This window comes from Solea senegalensis, linkage group LG8 (assembly GCF_019176455.1).
Source record: "Solea senegalensis isolate Sse05_10M linkage group LG8, IFAPA_SoseM_1, whole genome shotgun sequence".
In the NCBI taxonomy this organism is placed as follows: Eukaryota; Metazoa; Chordata; class Actinopteri; order Pleuronectiformes; family Soleidae; genus Solea; species Solea senegalensis.
Window position 1 is genome coordinate 6,654,740 of NC_058028.1, and position 22,331 is coordinate 6,677,070.

General features: G+C 43.6%; 1 protein-coding gene across 1 annotated transcript in view; it reads right to left on the reverse strand.

Annotated features, from left to right (window-relative positions):
* Positions 1–21,051, reverse strand: part of frem2b (FRAS1 related extracellular matrix 2b) — a 67,708-nt gene extending 46,657 nt beyond the window's left edge. The window contains exons 1-2 of the mRNA XM_044032016.1: positions 15,832–21,051; positions 14,630–14,719 (exon numbers count right to left, since the gene is read on the reverse strand). Coding sequence (XP_043887951.1) covers positions 14,630–14,719; positions 15,832–20,842 — 5,101 coding nt within the window. The 5' untranslated portion in view covers positions 20,843–21,051. The remainder of the gene's footprint in view (positions 1–14,629; positions 14,720–15,831) is intronic.
* Between the last annotated feature and the right edge of the window lie 1,280 nt (positions 21,052–22,331).

A 22,331-nucleotide genomic window follows, 5' to 3' on the forward strand; every position in this document is an offset into this window, starting at 1 on the left:
GAGACCATTTTTCTGACCTTGCTTAAAAGAATGATGAGTATTACACCGTGTATTAACACTTGAGTATTAACACTGAAAAGATGAAATATCTGATGCGCCAGTATTTGTGCGCAAGAAAGTAAATAAATCAATTAACCGACCTTGAGTTTCTAGAGCAGCAGCAAAACAGGTATTAAAGTTGTTGCTGAGGGCTCTGCTTGCTTTGATTGTGTGGGTGAGGTCAGACAAGTATTCCCTGGTTGCCCTTGAATGGCATTCCTGTCAGTCAAAGAATGATGCAGCCTCAAGTGTCTTAATTAACAGTCAGCCACAGGGTTTGGAAAGCAAAAGCCTGAGCGCTCCATGGCAGAGGAAATAACAACAAAAGGCTGAATTAGCAGCTGCAGGGTTTTTTTTTTTTCGTCTGCATTCGCAGATAAAGGTCACAGAGGATTTAAAAAATGGAGAGTTTCTCACTCATTACCAGTCAGTCACTGTATGTACAGTGTGAGTCCAAAGTTTGTGAAACAGCGTTGGCAATTATCCGTGGACCACTCCTGAAAGAGGAAAGTAATATATACGAAGAGAAACCTGTTTGCAACGAGGCAGGCCATTTCATGGTAATGGAAATTTTGTGAGGAACCCCTTTTAATTTAATGATACCTGTGTATAACAAACACATTGGTACAAAAAGAAATATAAACTACAAAGCACACTCACTTTAGGTAAAAGGTAAAGTAAGGGCATTGGGTGTTTTGACAAATTAGTTATGCCAAGGGTTTCATTTGTAGCAGCATAAAAATAACACTTTGTTCATCAATAAACTAAATGAACGAACGGGGCCTCACTTTGCCGAGGCAGCAACATCCTTTCTGGTATGCAAAGGCCGCTATAGTTTCTTGAGAGAGGGAAAGGTGAGCGGAGGAGTCCTCCAGTGGCTACAGTGTGACTAATTCTTACATTCCTTACAGACTTTTAAGATCGATATATAGAAAAAAGATCCCACTCATCCCTGGTACTGAAAGGCTTATAATGTTGCAGCTGCATGTATTACATGTGACCACTGCTGCTGGTGACCGAATAGAAAAGAACTAACAAGGAACTAACAAGAGGAAACAAGGAGTTCAGAAAATGTGTGAGAAAACAAAGCAGCCTAAGGATGCAAGATGGAAGGGGGGGGCTTTTTCTTGACCCCTGAATGCACAGTGTTTGCTCTCTTGTCAGACCGAATAATGGTGGACTGTTTGCTGAAAGCAGCACTGTGAGGCCATAGAATATAAAGCCCCAGCGCAGTCCCAAAGACTCGCGAGCTCCATACTAATAGAGCCGGGTGTCTGTCAGGTCTATTCTCAGGGCCGGTTTCATTTCTAACGACATGTTAGAGCTGCATTTCACAGTTGTTACTTGCAAATCCTCACATGTAGAAAAGGCTTTTGCCTGAGAGGGAAATGCTGCCTGAAAAGCTGCAACGGTAATTCTCTAAAGAAGTGTTAAATGACTCTTTGGTTCTTTGTCCATGAGTGGTGAAAAGGAGCCTTCAAGTACAACTGTGCGGGCCTGCACGTTAAAGATAAGTGTGCTAGTCTGCATTCTTGAAAAGAAGTGAGAAAACATCTAAGGATTTATTGTTGTTATTGTCTCCCTCTCGTTAAATCGGACTGAAGATTAGCCTGTGCACTGTAAAAAGAAACTAGGTTAAAAAAAACAGTATGTTGAAAGGAGATGACTTTAAAGGATGCGAGCAACATTTCATTTACACACTCAAAACATCAACATGAACTATTTTTCACTAGATCTAATCCACTTTGGTACAATGTGAGTGTCACAATGGAAACAAACAACATGCAGGAACATGTTTTAGTGGAGAAACAGACACTTGCACTGTGATGAAATCTGTGGTGACCCTCACGTGGAGGATAAAGCGGTAGAAGATGAGTGAGTGAAACTACACCGGTGCAAAGAAAAACATGTTCTACATTACGTGATTATTAAAATGATGATGTTATGCTCTGATGTAAACAGTTTTTGTAAACAAACAAAAAAAAGATGTACTTTTTGCTGGGGAACGGGTTTCTGGGTGAAGATAATCAGGAAGTAAGAATATATGGAATAGACCCCAGGGGGAAACTCTGCTGGTTGCAAGGAAAAGGAAGAAAATGAGCCACTTCTCACTTGATTTACAACATCATTAAACCTTTTCCTGAGGAGTTATTGGTATCAATCACTAGTTTCAGGTCTTCTTCAATAGCACCTGCTGTCAATTTTGTAAATGATGCTGCCATTTAGAGGACAATAGATAATAAAGCACAGCACCTACGGTTGGACGCCAATATGATTGACAGCTGATATCCGGTTGCAAGACCTCAAATTGCGAAAATAGCACCACTGCCTCACATTAGCTCTGGGTATGAACCTGTAGACCTCTACTGTGGAATGTGCATGTGTTTTCTCCAGGTACTCTGACTTCCTCCCATACCAGAAGCACTCAAGCCTAAAATGATCAATATTACAGACGGACAGACAGATAAATGATGGATGTTAAACTCCACTTCCATTTGTCAAAAACAACAATGAACTTTTATGTCGTCACACAATTCCAGGTCAACAAGTCTGCACTAAATACAACTAAACACAGTCGCTGACTAACTAGCTTATTTTTCACCCAAATCTGCACCGGCACCGGAGTTAGCAAAAAATGTTTAGTGCAGATTGTGAAAGTTTTAGCAGTCCAAATGTCAGCTTATTCCTCCTAATGTTGGTGTAAATGAGCTGCACATGTTAACAGCATTGGAGAGAACTGCAGTGCTCCCTGTTTGAAGCTCACTGATGAAGACAAGTACAGCTCACAACGAGGATACTTCACAAAACAAACAACACGTTGAAAATTTGTCTCAGATCAAATGTGTCAGAAACTCTCACCACAAGGTAAACATCACAAGCTTCAAAGAGCTGCTCTCTGCATCGGAGCTGCCGTGACGTTCAAAGTGATAACACGTTATGCACAGTGTGGAGTGAGGAGCAGAGCACCGCGAACCCACAAGGATTTAAATTAAGTCATAAGAAGTGATGAGTTCTATTTTCATAGACGCTGAAAACTATTAGATCTGAAGGACAAGGGAGCAAAATGTCATTGCAGAATTTGCATTGTTGCCCACAGCTTTATCTGCGACCTTTGTCACACAGAATGACCTTTACACACGTTTAGGAGTGTGTAAAGCCCCTGATGGTTCTCCCCCAGTAATGAAACACTGTGCAGCGTTTCCACGACATGGTCCCAGCTCGCCTTGCCACGCCTCGGCGCGTTGGTAGCTCCTCAACGTGGGCGGAGTCACAACAGCATGGCTGCATGAAACTGCTGTCACTTCATTTTACGCACGACACACAAACGAATGAGTGACTTGTAAAGCGGTTGTTTTCAGTGTGACTGAATCATTAGAATCAGTTAATGAATCGTCACTTCCTCCATGACCGGAGCATAGACTTCGTCTGGCACAGTCACTGAACTGGAATACAGCGCCAGGGTTTGTGATCGGCTTTGAGCAGCGCTGTCACTACATACACCAGATTCCTCTGTTACACATGTTAAACATTTCCTTCGCTAATTGTTGGAGATTAACCCACATTTTCAGGATTGTTAAAACTGATCTACAGTTCGGCATTGTTCACTTTGATTTTTTGGTAAAAAAAAAGTACTATCGCTAATGGAAAAGCAAAATAACCTTGCTGTGTCGAGTCGAGCAGCGTTAGTGGAAAAGGAGCTCTATATGCTGGGGGGGAGGGGGGGCTCTTCTTGCCAATGGCTCATTGAGCAGTAACAACAGAGCAATTGCAATGGTGTCAGCCAATTACTTACGGATTTGAGAGGCTAAATGTAACCTCTGTTCGGACTTGTCAGTTGTCTGTAGCTGTGGCTACTCTTTGTTTCCCTCTCCGCACTTGCTTGTTAATATGTAACTCTTCACTTCAAGCCCGAGTCCTCCAAAACTAAGATAAGTCCAGACATGGGCTGTATAGCATTCATCAGTGTTCTTCATGGGGGGGAGGGTTGATCTAAGCTTTGAACTCTTCCCTGCTTGTTCCCGGAAGTCTTTTTAAGCTCTTCTCTCTACATGTGCACAATGAAATTGGAACATAAGACGGTTAACAGCTTTGAAAAAAAAACAAAAAAAAAACGAACACACCACATAACTGATTGATTCACATGGGGGCCGCTACATTTTACCATAAAATATTGCATTGCGAGACACCTGATGACAGCTCTTTTAAGCGCTGCAACTGTTAAACCATTTTTCATGTGAAAAGTTTGACTTTTCAGAGACACACTGTAGCTGCTTGAGGGGGAACACACCGCGTTTCAGACAGGAATGTTCTGCGACTCGCACAGCCGCACAGTTTGAGGCCGTCATGTATTTTTAGATAAGCAGAAAATGTGGGGTACAGACTTCACGTACGAGCCGGCGCCACACAGTATTTTGTTGACTCTTAATGACGCGTTGAGAAAATAAACAAAAAATAAATAAAGTTCCAATCAGATGCAGACTAGACTGAGTGCCTGAGGTGCTCACCTGCTACATTTGAGCCCTCGCAGCCTGTCAACACAGGCGGTGTTTGCAGAGAGAAGTGTACATCAGCACATGCATGCAATCAGTGCAGATGACAGGAAGCAGCTTGACGCTTTGCCCCCATCAGTACCGGGACCAACAGAGCACTTGTATCTTTCATCTCCTCTGGCTGCTCTTCCCTCCCATTTGTCAACGAGATGAATTGTCATATCCTGCCGATCAGACTCCACTTGTGGAGGAAGGGGGTTGTTGGAGCTGATGGAGCTTTATCCACACACAGACTCCCCAAAGGGTTTCATCAGCACCTTTTATGTGACAAGAGCCCTGCTAGTCCCAAGACTACATGTGCGTTCCCCTTTTGAGTTTATGGAATGAAAAGACTCCCCGGAGAGTCTGTTTCAAAGTGTGAAAGACTTTCAGTTTCCCTCTGTACACACACATATTTTTATTCTCTTGGCAAACTGAAATGTCTTTAAGTATGTTTACATACACAGACTGATCTGTAGCCTGGGCCATTTAATGGGACTGCTGTATTTGTCTCAGTATACGAGGACAAGTGGGAAATCGCTGTATTGAACGACGTGTGTCTGCCTCTGCTGCACGAGGAGGTGATAATATGTGAGTAGTTGGTCGTTTCTGGTTCAGTTTAGTTGGTACCACGTCGAGTGCCTTTCCGCATTTTTCAACCATTCATGAACTCTGAAATATTCATTCATTTGAGCATGGACTCAGTCTCCTCATCAGTATGAAAATGTTTTTCTTCACTGTATGTAGTGTTATTCCTATTATTTCCAGGTCCAAGTCTAAAGGTGGGACCTCATGCACGTGGGAAGAACATCCATTTAAGTCCACCTGAACATATATACTATATAATTTGACTCCCATTTGCAGGATCTGGATTTATTAGTCTGACTATGACATTTTCACATGTATTTTAAAAGTCTAATAGCACTAACACGAATGTCACGTACTGAATAAAGTGATTGAGGTTGTGCTTTGTCTTCCCTGACCCACCATTGCACTCCAAATCACGAGACAACCGCCTGAGAGCAAAGACATTGCAGATAGCAGTTTAACTATAGCTCATGCCCAGCATCTTAATGCATCATTTTAGCCGTGCCAGCTTCATCTCTGATTATTGCATCAGACAGCTGGCCCTCAGACAGCTATATGCTGGATGCTGCGTGTGAATGTTTCTGCATAAAAAGAGTGGATATGAACCAATCCCCAAACTCTGGCTCCGCTGGATGCAGCAGTGACACCACATGCAGCCTTAGCCAAGCTGTCACAAACGTATCATGCAGCACAGCTGAAAGGAGCAGCTCCAGAACCAGCGCTGGGTTCCAGGGGCCAAAAACACATTATCTAGAGTGATTTTGCTAAAATTGAAGGGATGAAAAAAAAAAAAAACTGCCAGTGTAGAAAAAAGGGACGTCACAGCAGCGATTGTCGCACCGCTAACTCAAACATCCTGCTGTTCTCTGGGAATGTCAAATTTGTCATAAAATAATTGCAACACACTGTTGTAATTATAATGGCCCACAATCAAACGAGACACTAAAAAAGACCGCTGCTGTGAAGGACGGGCTGTACAGACGTCTGTGCACTGTACGTATACATAGGTTTGAGAGTGTAATGTGAACTGCATGCTGTGTCACTTCATTTTTATTTTTTTTGTTGAACGTTCTATATCTGCAGCAAGTGGTGTAATCACCGTACAAGTCACTACCATCTCTTTGCAATTTTTGGCCAGTGGTATAAAAGACATTTGACTAGACCTCATTTCATTCATCACTGAATCACCTCTTTGCAGAAATATAAGTAGAAATCTAGTGAACAGAAAATCCCTGGTCATGAAAATCCTCTCGGCACATCTCCTCGGTCTGTGCCCGTGAAAGATTGTCTCCACGAGTTTCCCATATGAAATCGACTGTGTTAAATTGCAGCTAAAACATGTTCACCACTAAACTGACGTCTGCTTTAACCCCCAGTTTTAACTCATACAAGAAAAAGCATCTGTTGTTTTTGCTCAAAACTTTTATACCACTTATTTTTCAACTGCATTTTTGCCCAAAAGAAAGAAAGCACAGTTTGTATTCTGAGCCTCTTAGGGTATTTTTGAAACAAAACAAAACAAAACCTTTGTTTTCAGGCGCACACTGCAAGCGAGTAAAGTTGGAAATGTTGACATCTGCCACCGAGACTTTAATTTGGATTTCCCAGTCTCATTTCACTGAGCATTTAAGCTTTCCATTCCTCACATATATTTTTTTCCTCTTCTCCCGTCGTCAGTGATGTGTATTTTGTACAAGTATTCTTCAGGGGTTAGTGAGGTTGATGGGAGACCTGACTGTCAGAACTGAACTGATAACGCAAACTTCACCCTGCACATGTTGTCCACAAAAGGAGGATTTTCTCCAGCATCAGTGCTTGAACAACCTCAGTTCTGGTAGAGTGATATCCTAAGGCAGGTATGACGACACATATCATCATCCAGGGAACAAGCCTGGGCCTGGGCTTTCTATACTTTTGGGAATTTGCCTTGGCTTTATTAACCTTGGCTCCGAGCACTTACTTGAGCAGCACATTAAAACAGAGGAAAGAGGTTATTAAAACAGGCTTTCCCCTCTGTTCTCCACAGGGAAAATTAAGAGTTTAATGCTTCTTTACTCGAGCCCAAATTCTATATTTTATACCACCCTCGCCAACATGTAAAATAAACTTAATACAGCCACTGCTCTTTGAAATAAATATCTTTCCTTAACACATTTAGGACTTGTCTTTTCCGTTTCCAGCTCACACGTCGGAGATAGCAGAGGAGGCTTTTCTGACACTTTAATTTGACACTGACATTAATCTGCGGCGAAGAGTAAAAGCTTTGAATGAAAAGATGCATAAAATAAGAGCCGAGCTGAGGGTACTCCAACAAACAAAAGCCCAGAGAAATCAAGGCTAAACCACACAGACTGTTTAGAAAACTAATGAACGTGTTCTCTGAACCCAGAAAGGGAAGCAAATGGGAAAGTGTTTTAAAATGTGCTGTGGCGATGGGTCATCGGGGGAGGGGGGGGTGTCGTTACCGGTCGCAAAATGACGGTTTTATATGCAAGTGTATGAGAAAAGGAGCCTAATCTTGTGTTTAATCCTGAGGAAATTAGTTTCAGGTTTTCTTTGATTTAGAAAAGCATCCACTTTTGTAAACGACGGTCTCATTTAGAGAAAAATACACAGCATGGCATGCTGGAGCTCGCCAGAGACCTTACTATCCCAGCTTCAAAATAGCAGTCCTCAAATCAATGGGTGACACCACAGTGGGCTGCCACTTGCATGAGCAAATCTCCACTTCAGTGGAGACAATAAAACGTCATGAATTACGCTGGCTCAGATCTGTCACAGATGAGCAGCAGGCTGTTCCAGCGATACTTTCTGCTCTTCTCAGACACACAGATCATGGTGAAAATGTGCAGAGACACCTCATTATGTTGGGTAATAAACATTGCGAGTGTAACTGCAATGCAGACGGCAAGAGCATTATAACTCAAAGTTAGCGAGTGAAGATATCAGGGACCAGTGAGCCATGCAAATCACTCTGCATCTAAAACGATTAGCCTAAATCCTCTTTGTAATTCAGTTTTTCATCCCCGCGTGAAGCAGCTGCTAACCAGGAATGGCCCTGTTATCAACTCCCAAATGTTTTATCACAAAAATAATTTCCATAACAATAAAATCACTTCCTGATAGTTTTATGACCCGCAGCCCAGATGGACCGTGACACTATAAAACCCCTTTAAAAAAACACAACAACTGGACCTGCTATGTAATTAGCCGGAGCTTGCAGCACATTTCATGCATATGGAGGGATGTTGTGCACCGCAAGAAAAGTGTAGAGGAAACAATTTCATTAATAACAGGATAGAAACACAGAGTGAAACTGCAAAGTCATCACTTGCTGTGTGATGAAGGGTATTATAGGATACACAAAGTCTATTCCAGCCTCACAATGGCATGTCAGTGCATGTTTTTTCGCTTACTTTAGCTGTGCTCTAGCACGCTACGGGAAGAAAGATAATCCCACCTAACCTGAGATTAGACAGGAGAGGGGAACAAGAGAAATGGACTCTAGTATGCACTCAGCGTGACGAGCGATAACACACGGATAACATGGACGGTGTGTATGATTTACAACAGCAGATGCTCGTGCAGGCCGAAACGGTTGGGAGGATTTATTAGGTCGGGGTACTCACAGAGACCTGAAGTTATCTTGCTACACGGAGACAAAATAACAAACAAAACATGTCTGGTGAGAGAAGGGGAGCTGTGGACGTGCACTACAAAGAAAGAGGGGAAACATTCCTCTCCGTGTAAGAGGATGATCCAGTCAGGAATTTGATCCGTGTTGTACAGTGCAGAGCAATTTAAAACAAAACAGAACTATTGTACTCGCTGGACGACATACATTTATGTACAGAAATGAGTAAAAAGTCTTTAGTTTGTCCATTGTGGGCGTCGATCTGACCCTGATATGAATATAAAAGGCTCAATCTGGGGTGTTGAAAAACAACAACAGATCATGTGATTCTACACGTATTATTTCATCTTCAATATCAGCCACATGAAAATAATTTCACCAACATTTTACACACTTGGACCTTTAGAAGATGAAAAATATAATATTCTTGAATAAAATGTATGTATGTTGTATATGTTGTTACTTACATTAGCCAAAACGTCTTTATATGCATAGAATCTGTATTTCTATTTAAGGTAACAACCGTTTTTTTTTGTGTGTTTTTTGTCTCTGCTATAACTTTCCTATGACACATCAGAGTGAGGAAGGAAATATTCAGTACACCAACTACTGAAAGCCAATGTGTCTTTAGTTTTTTCTAGGGAAGGGAATTGGTATCGGTCAATATAGGTATCGGTATCGATATTGGTCGAAATCAGTGGATCAGATACCAGACAGATGTTTATTTATTCTTTTTGGGAGAACAATGTTTGTTACACAGTTGGAGAATTATGTCTTTGAAATGACTCAGCACAAATGTGCTTCATAGCCCATGAATGTGCTAAAATGACTGTATGGGACTAATACCGATATCGATAGATACTCGCGTTTGTGATATCGGTATCGTATCGGACACAAAAAAAGTGGTATTGTGGTATTTGTGGTATTTTTGCATTTTATTGTGGTCTGCTGCTCCCATTAAGGACAATGGGACAATAAGTCCTAAAATCCCATATTGCTATTTTGCTACGGGTATCGCAAGTCACGTGTGTAATACGTGGAGAGTTTTGAAATTCTGACCTCCTTCATAAGGAGTGCGTTGTTATGAAACGAAAAATCAATTATCTCTTGGTGCCTTCTTATATTTCAGTGAAAGAAAAAAAAAAAAATGAGGGAGTAGCTGGAATGAAAAACAAAGACCACAGCAGTATGTATCTGTCAGTCGTATCATCCCTGACGCTGACTGACTGGCCGGAGGCAGACAGAGATTCTGCTCCACAAACAACTGCCTGGGAATGCAGAGACGTGTGTGTGTGTGCTCAGGTAAGCTCACCTGAATGCCCCTGAATCCCTAGGAGACAAGGGGAGGGCTGGAGTCTGCTGAAGCACAGCAATTAACTGTCTTAGAATGAATGACAGCAGCCCCCTCGACACACACACACACACACACGCACACACACACACGATCGCACCAATTTAGTTCTAAACAAGACACTTTCCAAGTAATTACAGAGGTTTCTGGCCCCACACACACAGCCGTTCATGATGTTGCTGTCCAGGTGTGATGTTTCTCCAACACAAATGAATAAGTGTAATTTCACTCCTGTGTGATTATTCATTCAAAGCCCTGACAACCTAGACAAATAGCGAGCACACGCGAGCGGCGCTGAGAAAACAAGCACTGTCATCTCGTTTTTGGCACAATTTGTGACTGCAAGCGGTGGCAGTTTTGTGAAATGGAAAAGAAAAAAAAAGAAAAACTCAACCGGAGACAATGATGAGAAAAATGGCACAGAGGCTCCACAAATTACCCGTGATTATACAGTTATTGTCTATTTAAAACAATGGGCAGCATCATTTTGATGTGAATTCTGTATTAATCTGAAGTCTGTTTCACCAATAACAAGTCGAATGTAGCGGCACGCACGCTGCAAATCCTGTTATTGTGTGACGCACTAATTAAAACGGATAAGCATTTTGGGATGCAGCCTAATTGCCACATTGTTATTTGTGGCGGAAAGTCCAGTCTAGTACTTTTCTTTGTGTAATAAGTTAACAGAGTGAAACAGCAACTTGTCTACAAGTCTAACATTTATCAAGACACTTTTAGCAGTTCTGAAATATCTAAGTGTCATGGGCAAAAAAAAGCACAGGTCAGTTTTTGCAGCCAATATTTACATATGCTGATAACTGTGCCAAACAATGGGCGAAAGTAGGCCAGGTCCAACAAAGGCATAAATCTGTGCCCTGGGAACACCATTTTACAGTTCAAATGACTCTTCAAGTAGCAAAGGCATCGCTGCCAGGAAGAACTCAGGCCTTGCAGCTTAATGTGAGAGCTGAGCCTGTGCCTTGTACCAAGTCCTGAGACAATCCATCCACCTGGGAAACGGATCAACAGCTAAAACAACGCTGTCAAGCCGCTATGAGTATTCGAGCAGGGTGTAATGAATGGCTCCACGGTATCCATTGATTTTACCTTTGTGAAGCAGACATGCCGTGGTTAAACTAGTGTCTTCCTAGTAATGAGAGCAGGTGGTGAAACAGCTTGGTTTTGCAATTGACAGCGCAGCCAGCAGAATCCCAATAACTGCCATTTGTGTGATGCAGTGATGATTCGGAGGCAGCGGCAAAAGATAAACGTACGACAGCAGTCAAATTGACAGAAAGCTGAATAATCGAGAGAAGAAGAAAATGGTGACAATTATTTAGTGCCTAATATTTGTGAAGTTTGTTATTTCCAGCTTCCGCCATATTACTTTTCTAGTTGTTTCAGGTTTAACCCTCTTATTACCATAATGCCTGGATACATTTTGATCTAATGGCTGTTGAGTTGTCAAGAAATGTTAAAATAGTGAGTGCTTCTGCCCCTTTCTGACCCTTTTCCCAGTTATTCAGCCGTTTAGGAATTACGGTACGGAGAAGCTGACGGCACAAACGTGTGACACGCTGGTGAACCGCCGTCGTTCCGCGGAAGTCCTACAGGCTATCGTAATAACAACTATAAGGGAGCAAAGCTCCATCCATCCATCCATCTTCTACCACTCTATCCTCCACATAAGGGTGCTGTGCCAATCTCAGCTGACAGATCCCCAGATCACAGAAGGTCTAGACGTTACGGTAATGAGACGTACGAATGCCAAATCCTGACGGGGACGAATATTATATTATATTATATTATGTTATATTATATAAAGGTAATATCCTTCATTCTCTTTTTATGAGTGTTGTTATTGAGCCTCTTGTAGCATTCGAGTACCTACGGGAAACCACTGGAGCCCAGAGCCCTAGAGTTCCGATGGCTTTTTTTGCCGTGGTCAAGAGACAAGCACAATTGAAGAGCCCCTCGTCATATTCACGCTCTGCTCTGGAAGCTCTAGAGTTCACGATGTGCTGCTCACAACATCCCGTGTTCACGTTATGACGCGGTGGGTAACGAGCCGCGCGGAAGTCACAGAGAGCAGTTCAGAGCCTCCGTCTGAAGGCAATCCTTCTCGGTGAGCGAAAAAAAACAGCCTCCTCTCCTCCTGGACTCGTGTTTTCATGATCTATTTTTACCCATGTGCGTGCGGAAACAATAGCACTTGTTCTTGTCTGATATGCTGGTGCTCAGTTTTGCTTTACACATTTAATACATCTTTGAAAATAGCATGTCTCCTGGTAGAGATGAGCCAATGCGATACACAGTCTGATACTGGCCAAAATCACTGGAATCAGATGAGGAAAAAAATGAACTGCTATATAATCTCTAAAAACCCTAAAATCTGATGTTAATTCTTCAAAGATAGAGGCCACATGCTGTTAAGAGAAATGTTTGCACCCGCCATCCTGTGACCATGATGTCACCGAAGGCTGCAAATGTCTGCCACACCATTGGGAGTGTGTTTCTTCTTTCTTTTTTAACGGCTGGTTGCATCAGCACAGATGTCTTATTAACAGCTGTTAAAGTTGTTCAAATGAGGTAAAGGACAACACCAACACAGGTATTCAAGGTTGTGTTATACAGTATATGTATCACACTGAACAGTCGTGCCAAGCCGTATCTATTTACTGGATGAATCTAGAATTGCTTAAATCTCTCTGTGATTGGAGATTGTGTGCCGTTTTTGGACAACATGTATAAATACATTGAATAATAAAACAATACAATCATTATCTGCGTCCATGGCTTTATTCATATACGCAAGTAAATCAGCAGGTGATAGCAGGAGCGTCACTGCGTGCACGCTCACAGCTCAGCACAGCTGTCCACGCAGACCTCCTTTAAACTCGCTAAGCAGCTGCAACATCAAAAGCAACTTTTCACCCTGAAAAACACCGGGTGCGGTTGGTAAATTTGCCAATGAACTTGAAGTGAGAAGGAGAATGTTTCCCACTGCTGAACATGACAGAGTACAGCTGTGTGCCAGCGTACACTATGCAACACAACTGCTCAAAGAGCTGGAGGCTCCGTCTGGGGATTTATGGCAGCCACCAGCACAGCTTAAATGTTATTAAAAAATGTTCACCGTCTGCCTCACAAGCCGAAGTGCGGTGTGTGTCGATTTCTTACGGCTGGGTCATCCAATAAGACTCCGCGTCATTTTTTGTCAAGCAATTTAGGTGCAACTATGAAGCACAATCCAATTTCAAAGATGACATTTTGCAGACAAGTAATGTGTCTAACTGCAAAGGTTTTTTTGTTTTTTTTTTAATAACACCGAGTTGTTATTGAGGGCAGTGTGTTGTTGTCAAGTCTAAAAGTAATTTAAATTACTGCAGGAGTGCAGGAAAATAATTTTAATTAACAGGCTTGGATGATAAACGGCTATTTTGGGATTCAAGGATCGAGCATTAAGAATGCGAGAATGAAAAGGATCTTGACAGGGAGAGCGACAACAAGACGTTTCCGTGACAAATAACCTGATTGAGACAGTGACAAAGGGACTGATTGAACGTCATTCGAGAACAAAGGAGTGAACGGCAGCTCAGGTGAAGCACTGTCCTGTGTACTTTTATCATCTCTCATTAGCACACCCATCCACCTGCTGGCAATGATGTTTACCTATTCTTTGAGCAAAGCCACAAATTAGTCCCAAGAGAGAGAAATGAGGATACATGCAGGGGGCCCTCGAGGTGCTCGTGGGAAAAGAGGGCCCCGAATAGAGAGATCTTTTGTGCTCACTCGTCACCACTGAAGGGTAACAGAAAGGGCACACCGTCAGGCACGCTGCTTCTGCTAATCAACAACACTGCCACGAATGCCTCTGTGCATTCATTCACTCAGCTCGTTCCTGATTACATATCTGCAGCTGAAAGACGGGGCTTTGCTGACTGTTCTCCTAATTACTCAAATTGTCACTTTGTGTACCCAGATTGGAAGGAAAAAAAGAATGGGTGATCATGGGGGGGGTGATATGCTCTGAGCTACCTACAGTATACTACACAGTAAGACAAAATATGAATGTTCCGATAATGAGGTAAACAAGCCGGGAAACTGTGACATTTGAATCTTTGGCGGCGCACGCGAGAGTTATCTGTAAATAGTAGACTTTCTTCATTTCTCATCCACTGAACGGTCGCTCTCTCACGTACTCGTGCAAAAAATGGGAATCCATGTATAAATTCTTCTTATCTGTGCACACACCTTTTACACAGTAGTTATGCTAAATTAGACTCGGCGGGAAGTACAAGCAACCGTTTCGTTTTCTCTGCATGGAGTTTTATAAAACTCTGTATATAAAGCAATAAATAAATACTCAGTCAATAACAAAATAGATATGTATATATATATATATATATATATATATATACACTGTATGTTAAAGCAAGTCAAAAGAAAGAGCTGTGCGTAAGGGAAATGTTTAAATGCTAAACTTACCTTTGTCCACAATGGAAAAAGAGAAGATGTCACTTGTAGCATTGTCACCATCCCTCAGAACGTAGCAGATGCTCATGTCATCAATTTCAGCTGAAACGATAGATGCATTTGTCACTTGTTTGGCTTTAATGATGTGGTAAAATGAGTCTGCTTGAGATTGAGATTGCTTCCAGTCAGATTATTGGTCAATGTCCACGCCTGAGACTTGTTATTGGTCTGTGTGATTGAATGAAACAAGCACACTGCACAGTGTCACGTGGATGCGAAAGGGGAAGCTTGGTAACAAGGGCTGTATATCCAAAAGGCTTTGGTATGACAGCGATCATAAAGAATGGCTTGACACTTGGGGCTCAAGCGCATAGTTCTGTTTGCCACCCCAATAGTGTGGCGTTAAGACGCGGGTTCTTTATAGCCCTCGATCAAGAAGATAGTTAAGTTTACAGCCTCTTCTATCTTCAAAATTTGATGTCAAAACTTATCCCTTCCAAGGGTTGACGCATAAAAATGCATGGCCACAATTTTCAAATGCCCAGGAGAAGGTGTCTTTATTTACCATCTGTTTACGCTTGTGAAACCTCTTGAAATATTGAACTATTGGGGAAATCATCTCACAGTGACTCAGTGAATGCAAGCAGGCAATGTGTGAGTATTGACTGCACACCGGTGCTGCCAGCCTAATATTTACCACTGACCCCAGTCACCACCTCTCGTTTGTTTGATCTGTACCTTTTTTCCACTATGACTAGAGTTTGCAGTGGTTTGATTTAGGCCAGGACTTCCATGCCTCCCTCCCTCTGACATATGCATGTTCAGCATTATTCATCATAATCTCTGAAATGATCTTGGTGCCGCATTCAAAAAAAAAAAAAAATCACACTACTAATGTAAAAATCATTTCCAAAGTCAAATACATTAGGTATCGTTCAAAATATGCACTACCCTAGTGAGAGCTGTTCAGCCTGAGGCACTGACATACTTCATCTCGGAGAATAGACTCGCTCTCTCGAGTGAAAACAAAAACCTTTATGTTTGAAATCAGCATTCTACAGAGGGTAATACTTCAAGAAGAGTGAGCGAATGTAAAATAAGGACACCAATAACTCTGAGAATTAAAAGCTGTCATCACTGTGAGTCTCTGCTGTGCTGAAAAATCAAAACAGGATGTCACAGGATTAGAAAGCATTTAGAAGTAGCTCGCTTACCTTGAGTGAAAGTGGTGACTGTGGCATTTCCTTTGCTGAGGTTGATCACGTAGCCGTGCTCCGGGGCAACAGTAATCCTAAAGGTGACGGCGTTCTGAATGCTGTCTCTGTCCTCTGCTTTAAGGGTCTTACTGGTGATAACGAACCCCAGGTGACCCGTCTCCAGGACCCGCAAAGTTGGTGCGCCCTTGTTCACGACAATCTGTGGCACCCCGTTATCCACTGGGAGGACTGAAATCTTCATTATCTGGGGCTTTCTTGTCTCAAATACTGTGTCGGGGAAGACGAAGAAGTCAGTGTGAGTGCCATCGGTGACAGTGAAGGAGAAGCTGTCCTCTGCACTCTCTGTGCCATCATGTTTGTAGCTGATCATGTTCTCATTCAGGTCCTGCTTTGTGAAGGAGGAGACAGGCCTGGTGTTGTTGAAGAGCAGGCGACCATGAACTGGGATTTGAGTGACTGTGAACTTTAGGAGGCGGTCAACGGTGTCTCTGTCCTCCACTGTGAGCTCAAAAGGCGTGATGAGCTTGTTCTCCCCTTCTGTCACCACCAGGCCATGCACCGTCACCACGGGCTTTTTGTTGTCCACGTCGGTGATGGAAATGCGGAACGTGCGGAACACTGGGTTGTACCCATCGGTTACTTCAAATTCAAAGCTGTCCATTTTCATTTCATCGTCAGACGTGTGAATGTAGTAGACTTTATTGCCAGCCAGCTGGAGCTGTGTGAAGGATGAGATGGGTGTCCCAGGTGCGTCGGTGCACTCCAAGTGGCCTCTCGTTGGAGCTCGGGTGATTGTGAAAACCAAATGTTCGTCTGGGCTGTTGAGATCGCTGGTGCTGAGCAGGTCTGTGGTCAGAGTGACCCTGCCACCTTCTTTAAGGGACACACCTTTACTGACCACGTCCGGGAAAACCATGTCAATGCCACCCACTGTCACATAAAAGTATCTGTCAATCAATGGGTTGATGCCATCGGTCACATCAAATTTGATGAGGTCTCGGATCCCCTCTTGTCCGTTATGGATGTACACAATCAGACCTTGATCCAAATCATTCTGCGTGAAGTTCGTTCCAGCTGTGATATTTTGCAACGTCCCGGAGCGTGTAGTTTTTTGCAAATATCCCTGACCTGGCCCGTAGCGAATAATGTAAGTTAACGTGCTGTCGTCAGAGTCCAAATCAGTAGCTTTTAAAATATTGCTGTCTACGATTTTCACGTCCCCTATTTCAATTTCAAGTCCGTCATTGATTGCCATCCTTGGGGTTTCGTCATCCACGGGGATAATCATAACAATCACTGTTTTCTCCACGCTGAATTTTCCATCTGTGAGAACAACATCAAAGCTGTCCTCTGTGGTTTCTGAGTCATCGTGCTCATACACGATGCTGGAGGCCTCCCTGATTTGATCCAAGGTGAAGTTAAAGACAGGAACGGTGCCAGTGGTGAGCTGATTGAGAATAAATCCATGCTTGGGGGGTTTGCTGATAACGAATGTGAGCTGATCGGTGGGGAGATCCGCATCAGCACCGTTCAGAATGGGAGTATCAATGACTATGTTCATGCCCTCCATAACTACAAACTCTCTCATGTAAATCTCTGGCTTTTCATCATTAGAGGGGATTATGGAGATGGGGAAAAAGTGCCTCTCAGAGAAATTGATGCCATCAGAGCATCTGAATGTAAACCTGTCCTCTACCGGCTCGACTCCTTTGTGAATGCTTTGAACATAGTAAATGTGATTCTGTCTGATGTCCTTGATAGTGAAAGCACTAATGGCCGTCCCAGACCTGGATTTCTCGGAGCCAGGGGCTGGGGAGATATTCTCCACATACCCCGATGTCGGTTGTACAATGATTGTACAAAGGAGGTCATCATAGGGGGTGTCGACGTCGTCAGCGCGTATGTGAAGAATATGAATGACGTTCTTCTCTCCCTCGACAACGGTGAACTGCGGCCCCACAAAGATCTCTGGAGCCTGGCTGTCCAGAGGAAGAATAGTTACGTGCACTCTCACACCTGTGATCTTATTTCCTCCAACTGTCCACTCGTCAGACATATCTGTCAGGGTGAGATTGAAAAAGTCCTCCTTTGTGGTAAAGCCTACCTCCCCACTAGTATGAGCATAGACCACAAAGCCATTAATAATATCAGCTTGAGTGAATGTGCCAGAAGGGACACCTTTCACCAGGATTTCACCCAACGACGGCGGGTCCTCAACAATGAAGGTCAAACGTAGGTCGTCCGTGTCCTCATCTCGTCCCTGAATTACATTACTCGTGATTTCTGTTGCTCCATTTTCCAGCACATCAATATAGGAGCCAATTGTGCCAGCTGGGAGGCTGATAGTAGGAGTCTCATCGTCCACTGGCTTCACATTAATCTTTATAGTAATTGGGACGACGTGGATCCCGTCGCTGACATCAATTTGTATTGAATCAGTTGTTGATTCATCCCCATTATGGATGTACGAAATTCTGTCATTTCTAATATCCTCTAGTTTGAAAGTATCCCCCTTTGTCATGCCAGTAAATGTAAACTGCATCTGACCATGCAGTGGCGGCTGCGTAACAGTGAATACTATCTGTTGGCTGTCTGTGTCTGTGTCTGAGGTGTAAAGCTCAGCCGTTGTAATGATATGTCTACCACGTTCTAGCAGAGTGAACCCAGAATTGGTTATTTGAGGCGGCTTGTTATCCACAGGCTTTAAAAATATAGTGAAAACCCCCTCCATGTTGTTTCCAGAAACGTCCTCCACAGTGTACTTAAACTGCAAAACGTGAGAGGTAATTCCGAGCTCTAGATCAGGTGGTTTGTACGCTATTTTGTGGTGGTTAATTTGTGCCTGTGTGAAAGTTGCGACCTCCGTGTCTGGCCTCTCTGTTAACACCAGAGCTCCCAGAACAACAGGGTTGTTCTCATCTGTGTCGGTCGGTGGCTGGACGACTGTGTATCTCAGGTCCCGGTCCTCCGAGTCCAAGTCCGTGTAATGTAGGAATTTCTTTCGGAAGTACGTGAGCTGATATTCATGCACAGTCATCTGCAGAGTCGTGCCAGGGTAGAGTTCAGGTGGGAGGTCGTCAACAGGGAGGATTTTGATAATGAATGCGCTCTCGCCTGATTGGTTTGGTGGGTCATTGTCATCTTGAACTCTAAACACAAACTGATCCATTACAGTGCTGCTGCTGTGGGGCCCAATGTGCTTGTAAAACAGTTTGCCGTCGGTAATGTCCTCCTGCAGCCATTCAGTCACTGCTTTCTCGTACATTTCATCGTCTGTATTAAACTTCCATGTTGATGGGTCTGCCGGGGCCTCAGACTGACGCAGCAGCACCTGCCCAATTGTAGAAAAGGGAGGCCCTATTGTGAATTTAATTGTAGAATCCTCTGAGTCGATGTCTGCTGCACTGAGCATGAGAGAGGAGATGGGCAACATTTGGTTTTTGAACAAAATCAAACCAGTGTTAGCGTTGATTATGGGAGCCTCGTCATCGGTCGGCACAACAGTGATGGGAAACAGAAATTCCACCTCATTTGTGCCGTCTGTCATTCTGAAAATGATATTATCACTGTACGTGTCGCTGCCATCGTGTTGATAAATGACAACTCCAGCGTCTAGGTCAGCTGGGGTGAAAAATTTCCTCCTTGAGCCCAAAACAGTTAACTCTCCGTGCCTCAGCCCATCAATGACAGTGATTTTGACTCGATCTAAATTGTCTTCGTCGCTGATTTCCAAATTCTGTGAGCTAGACAGAGGTCTGGACTGACCCTCATAGAGTAACTGACCAGTATTTCTCGTCACCACAGGGGCTAACGTGTTCATTGGCTTAACAACAATCATGAAAGCAAAAGGATCGGACACTGCCCCCTCTGTGTCCACAACCTCAAACTCAATCTGGAAAATCCGCTCAGTGTCTGAATCCACAGCAGGGGGTTTGTAGGCGATTTTCAAGTCTTTGAGGTCCCCCTGATAAAACGAGGTGATTGGTAAATTCCTATCATCCGTGCTCACTATGTAGCCCTCCTCAAAGGAGAGCGGGGATGTGATGTTGAAAATTAATTCATCAGTTTTAGACTCCACATCCTCTGCGGCCAGCATGTCCATGGTTATCGCGGTCATTACAAACTGGTCGACCTCCATCATCATCATTGCCACAAAGCTGGGCTTAGGGGCCGTGTTCTCCTCTCCCTCTTTAATCCGGACCAAAATTTGGAAAAACTCCTGCTTGAGCAAATTGCCTTCCTTATCATGTAACTCCACAAGCATGGGAATATAATCTCGGCTTGGTGACTTCAAAGCAAAAGTGTGCTCATAACGGATGTTCATTTTAATAAACTCATCACAGTCCACCATTGTTCCCAGGCTGTCCTCATCCACGAGTTGGCCATACCTGGGCAACACACTGCCACTGGAAAGAGAAGCTATTTTGCATTGTTGTGCTCTTCTATCAAAGGTAAATTCTAAAATTCTTCTATCAATGGGATTACTTGTGCCGAGCAGCCTCTCCACGGTGAGTGGCATGTTTTTGGTTAGTACTTCCAGCTGCGTAAAAATGACTTCCACCTCCATCATGAAAGGTATAATAATGGTATCCGTCGGGGTGTCATACCTGAGCTGTAATCTCACTCTGTCCCTCGGGGGACTCCTGGAGCCGAAGTGAGAGTACTTCACCTCGTTGGGGCCAAATTCACAGGGAAACTTTTTGGGAGACAGGTGTCCAGGCCGTTGGGACAGCGGGTCACTGTCCAGCACTGTTATGCTGCATCGATCACCGGGCTGAACTTGGATCACCAGATCGTTGATGGGATCAACAAAGACCGATCTCCCGAAAGGCACGCGGATCCCGTTATTGGCGACCAGTATCGTGTCCTCTGTCAGCTCCGATCTCAGCGCGTAAGATAATCCATAGCTGTCAAAAACCTGCGCCGCCGCATCACCTGTCAGAATCAGCGCGAGCAGAATCAGAGCTGAGCCAGAGCCGTGCAGCAGCGGGGGGATAATCCAAGCCATTTGTGTGGTGTGTGTGTGTGTGAGAGAGAGAGAGAGTATGTGTGGGTTTGGGTGCGCGCGCGCGCGCAAAGTTCCACGCGTGTCCTCTGCGGTTCCACACGCAACGTGTTGACTGAGTAGTCACCCGCGGCGGTTAAAGTTGCGAGAATGTAAGCCCAGAATTGGATGGTATTAAAAAGACGCGCGCGTTCACACTGAGGTGCACCATTCTCCCTCAGCAGCTGAGCACTGATAACCTAAACTTCATACTCCTGCTTTTGTTGGAGTAAGCAGAGTCACGCCCTCCTCGCAGCTCATTGGCTCACGTCTCTGCAGGAATTCCTTTGCCAGGTTTTAAATGGACGTGGAGCGTGTCATTCTGGGCAGATGAAAAGGGGGAAGAAAAGAAAAAAAAAAGAAAGATTCCGCGTGGGTTGGACCTTCAGGTTGAATAATGTGGGGACATGACATTTTTGTCAGATATTCAAATTGGATTATTCACTTGCACATTTTGGTCATTTTTTATTCTTTATTCTAATATTTCATTCATATTTTGCATTTCTTATTCCTATCAATCTATCTTTCTATCTCTCTATCTATCTATCTATCTATCTATCTATATATATATATATATCTATCTAAAATGTCTTAAACACGTCCTCCTCCTGCATTTCTGTAATCACAGCTCCAGCCTCCCCACACTATGACTAACAGAAGATGGAAAGCAAGCACAAGTGTAGCTGTACAGCAGAGGCTTGACTGTTAATGTGACGGGGGAAAATCTTTGTCTCCCTCTTGTGGCTTGCACCACTGAAGAGGGAGGACACTATGCACTCAAGCCCATCATTACGGTGGAGAAATCAAATCTGTTTTGCCATGTGTCGGACAGATTCTGTCCACAAAAACGGAGTGGAGCGTGAAAATATGAAGAGGAGCTGGTGGAGAGGAAAGAAACTGCCCACTGACTTCCACACTGGACATGATACCATATTATCTACCCACCGCGGTGCAAAAAAATATCCCACACTCCCTTCCTTCCCTGTATAAGCATGAGTCAAAAGTTCTGTTCGCTGGTGTCATGCAGGCAGTGACACATTTGCCCTATTTCCTGAGCTGCCTCCCACATCACACAGGTCCTCAGTGCAGGTGTCGGAGCTAAAGAAGAGAGCAAAAATCTTCCCCTGACTCCTGACAAGTCCAGACATGATGAAGTGGCCTCTCTTTCTCTGTCACTCAGCCCGGACACATTTGCACAGACGCTGCACAGACACAGCAGGGCAGGTCAAAATGACTCAATTATACGGAAAGTCAGTTGAGTTTTACCACTGCACATTAGTGTACTTTGAGAAACAGTGTTATTCTGCCCCTTTTAATTCATTCTTAGTCTAACACTTTCTTTTAATATCATTATAGCAGTGTGTGGGGTCATGTTAGAAGTGTTTTTAATAGTATTGAACTGTCTTTATTTCCTTGCCTTATTTCTGTCTGTGATTGTTGGCTGCTGTAACAC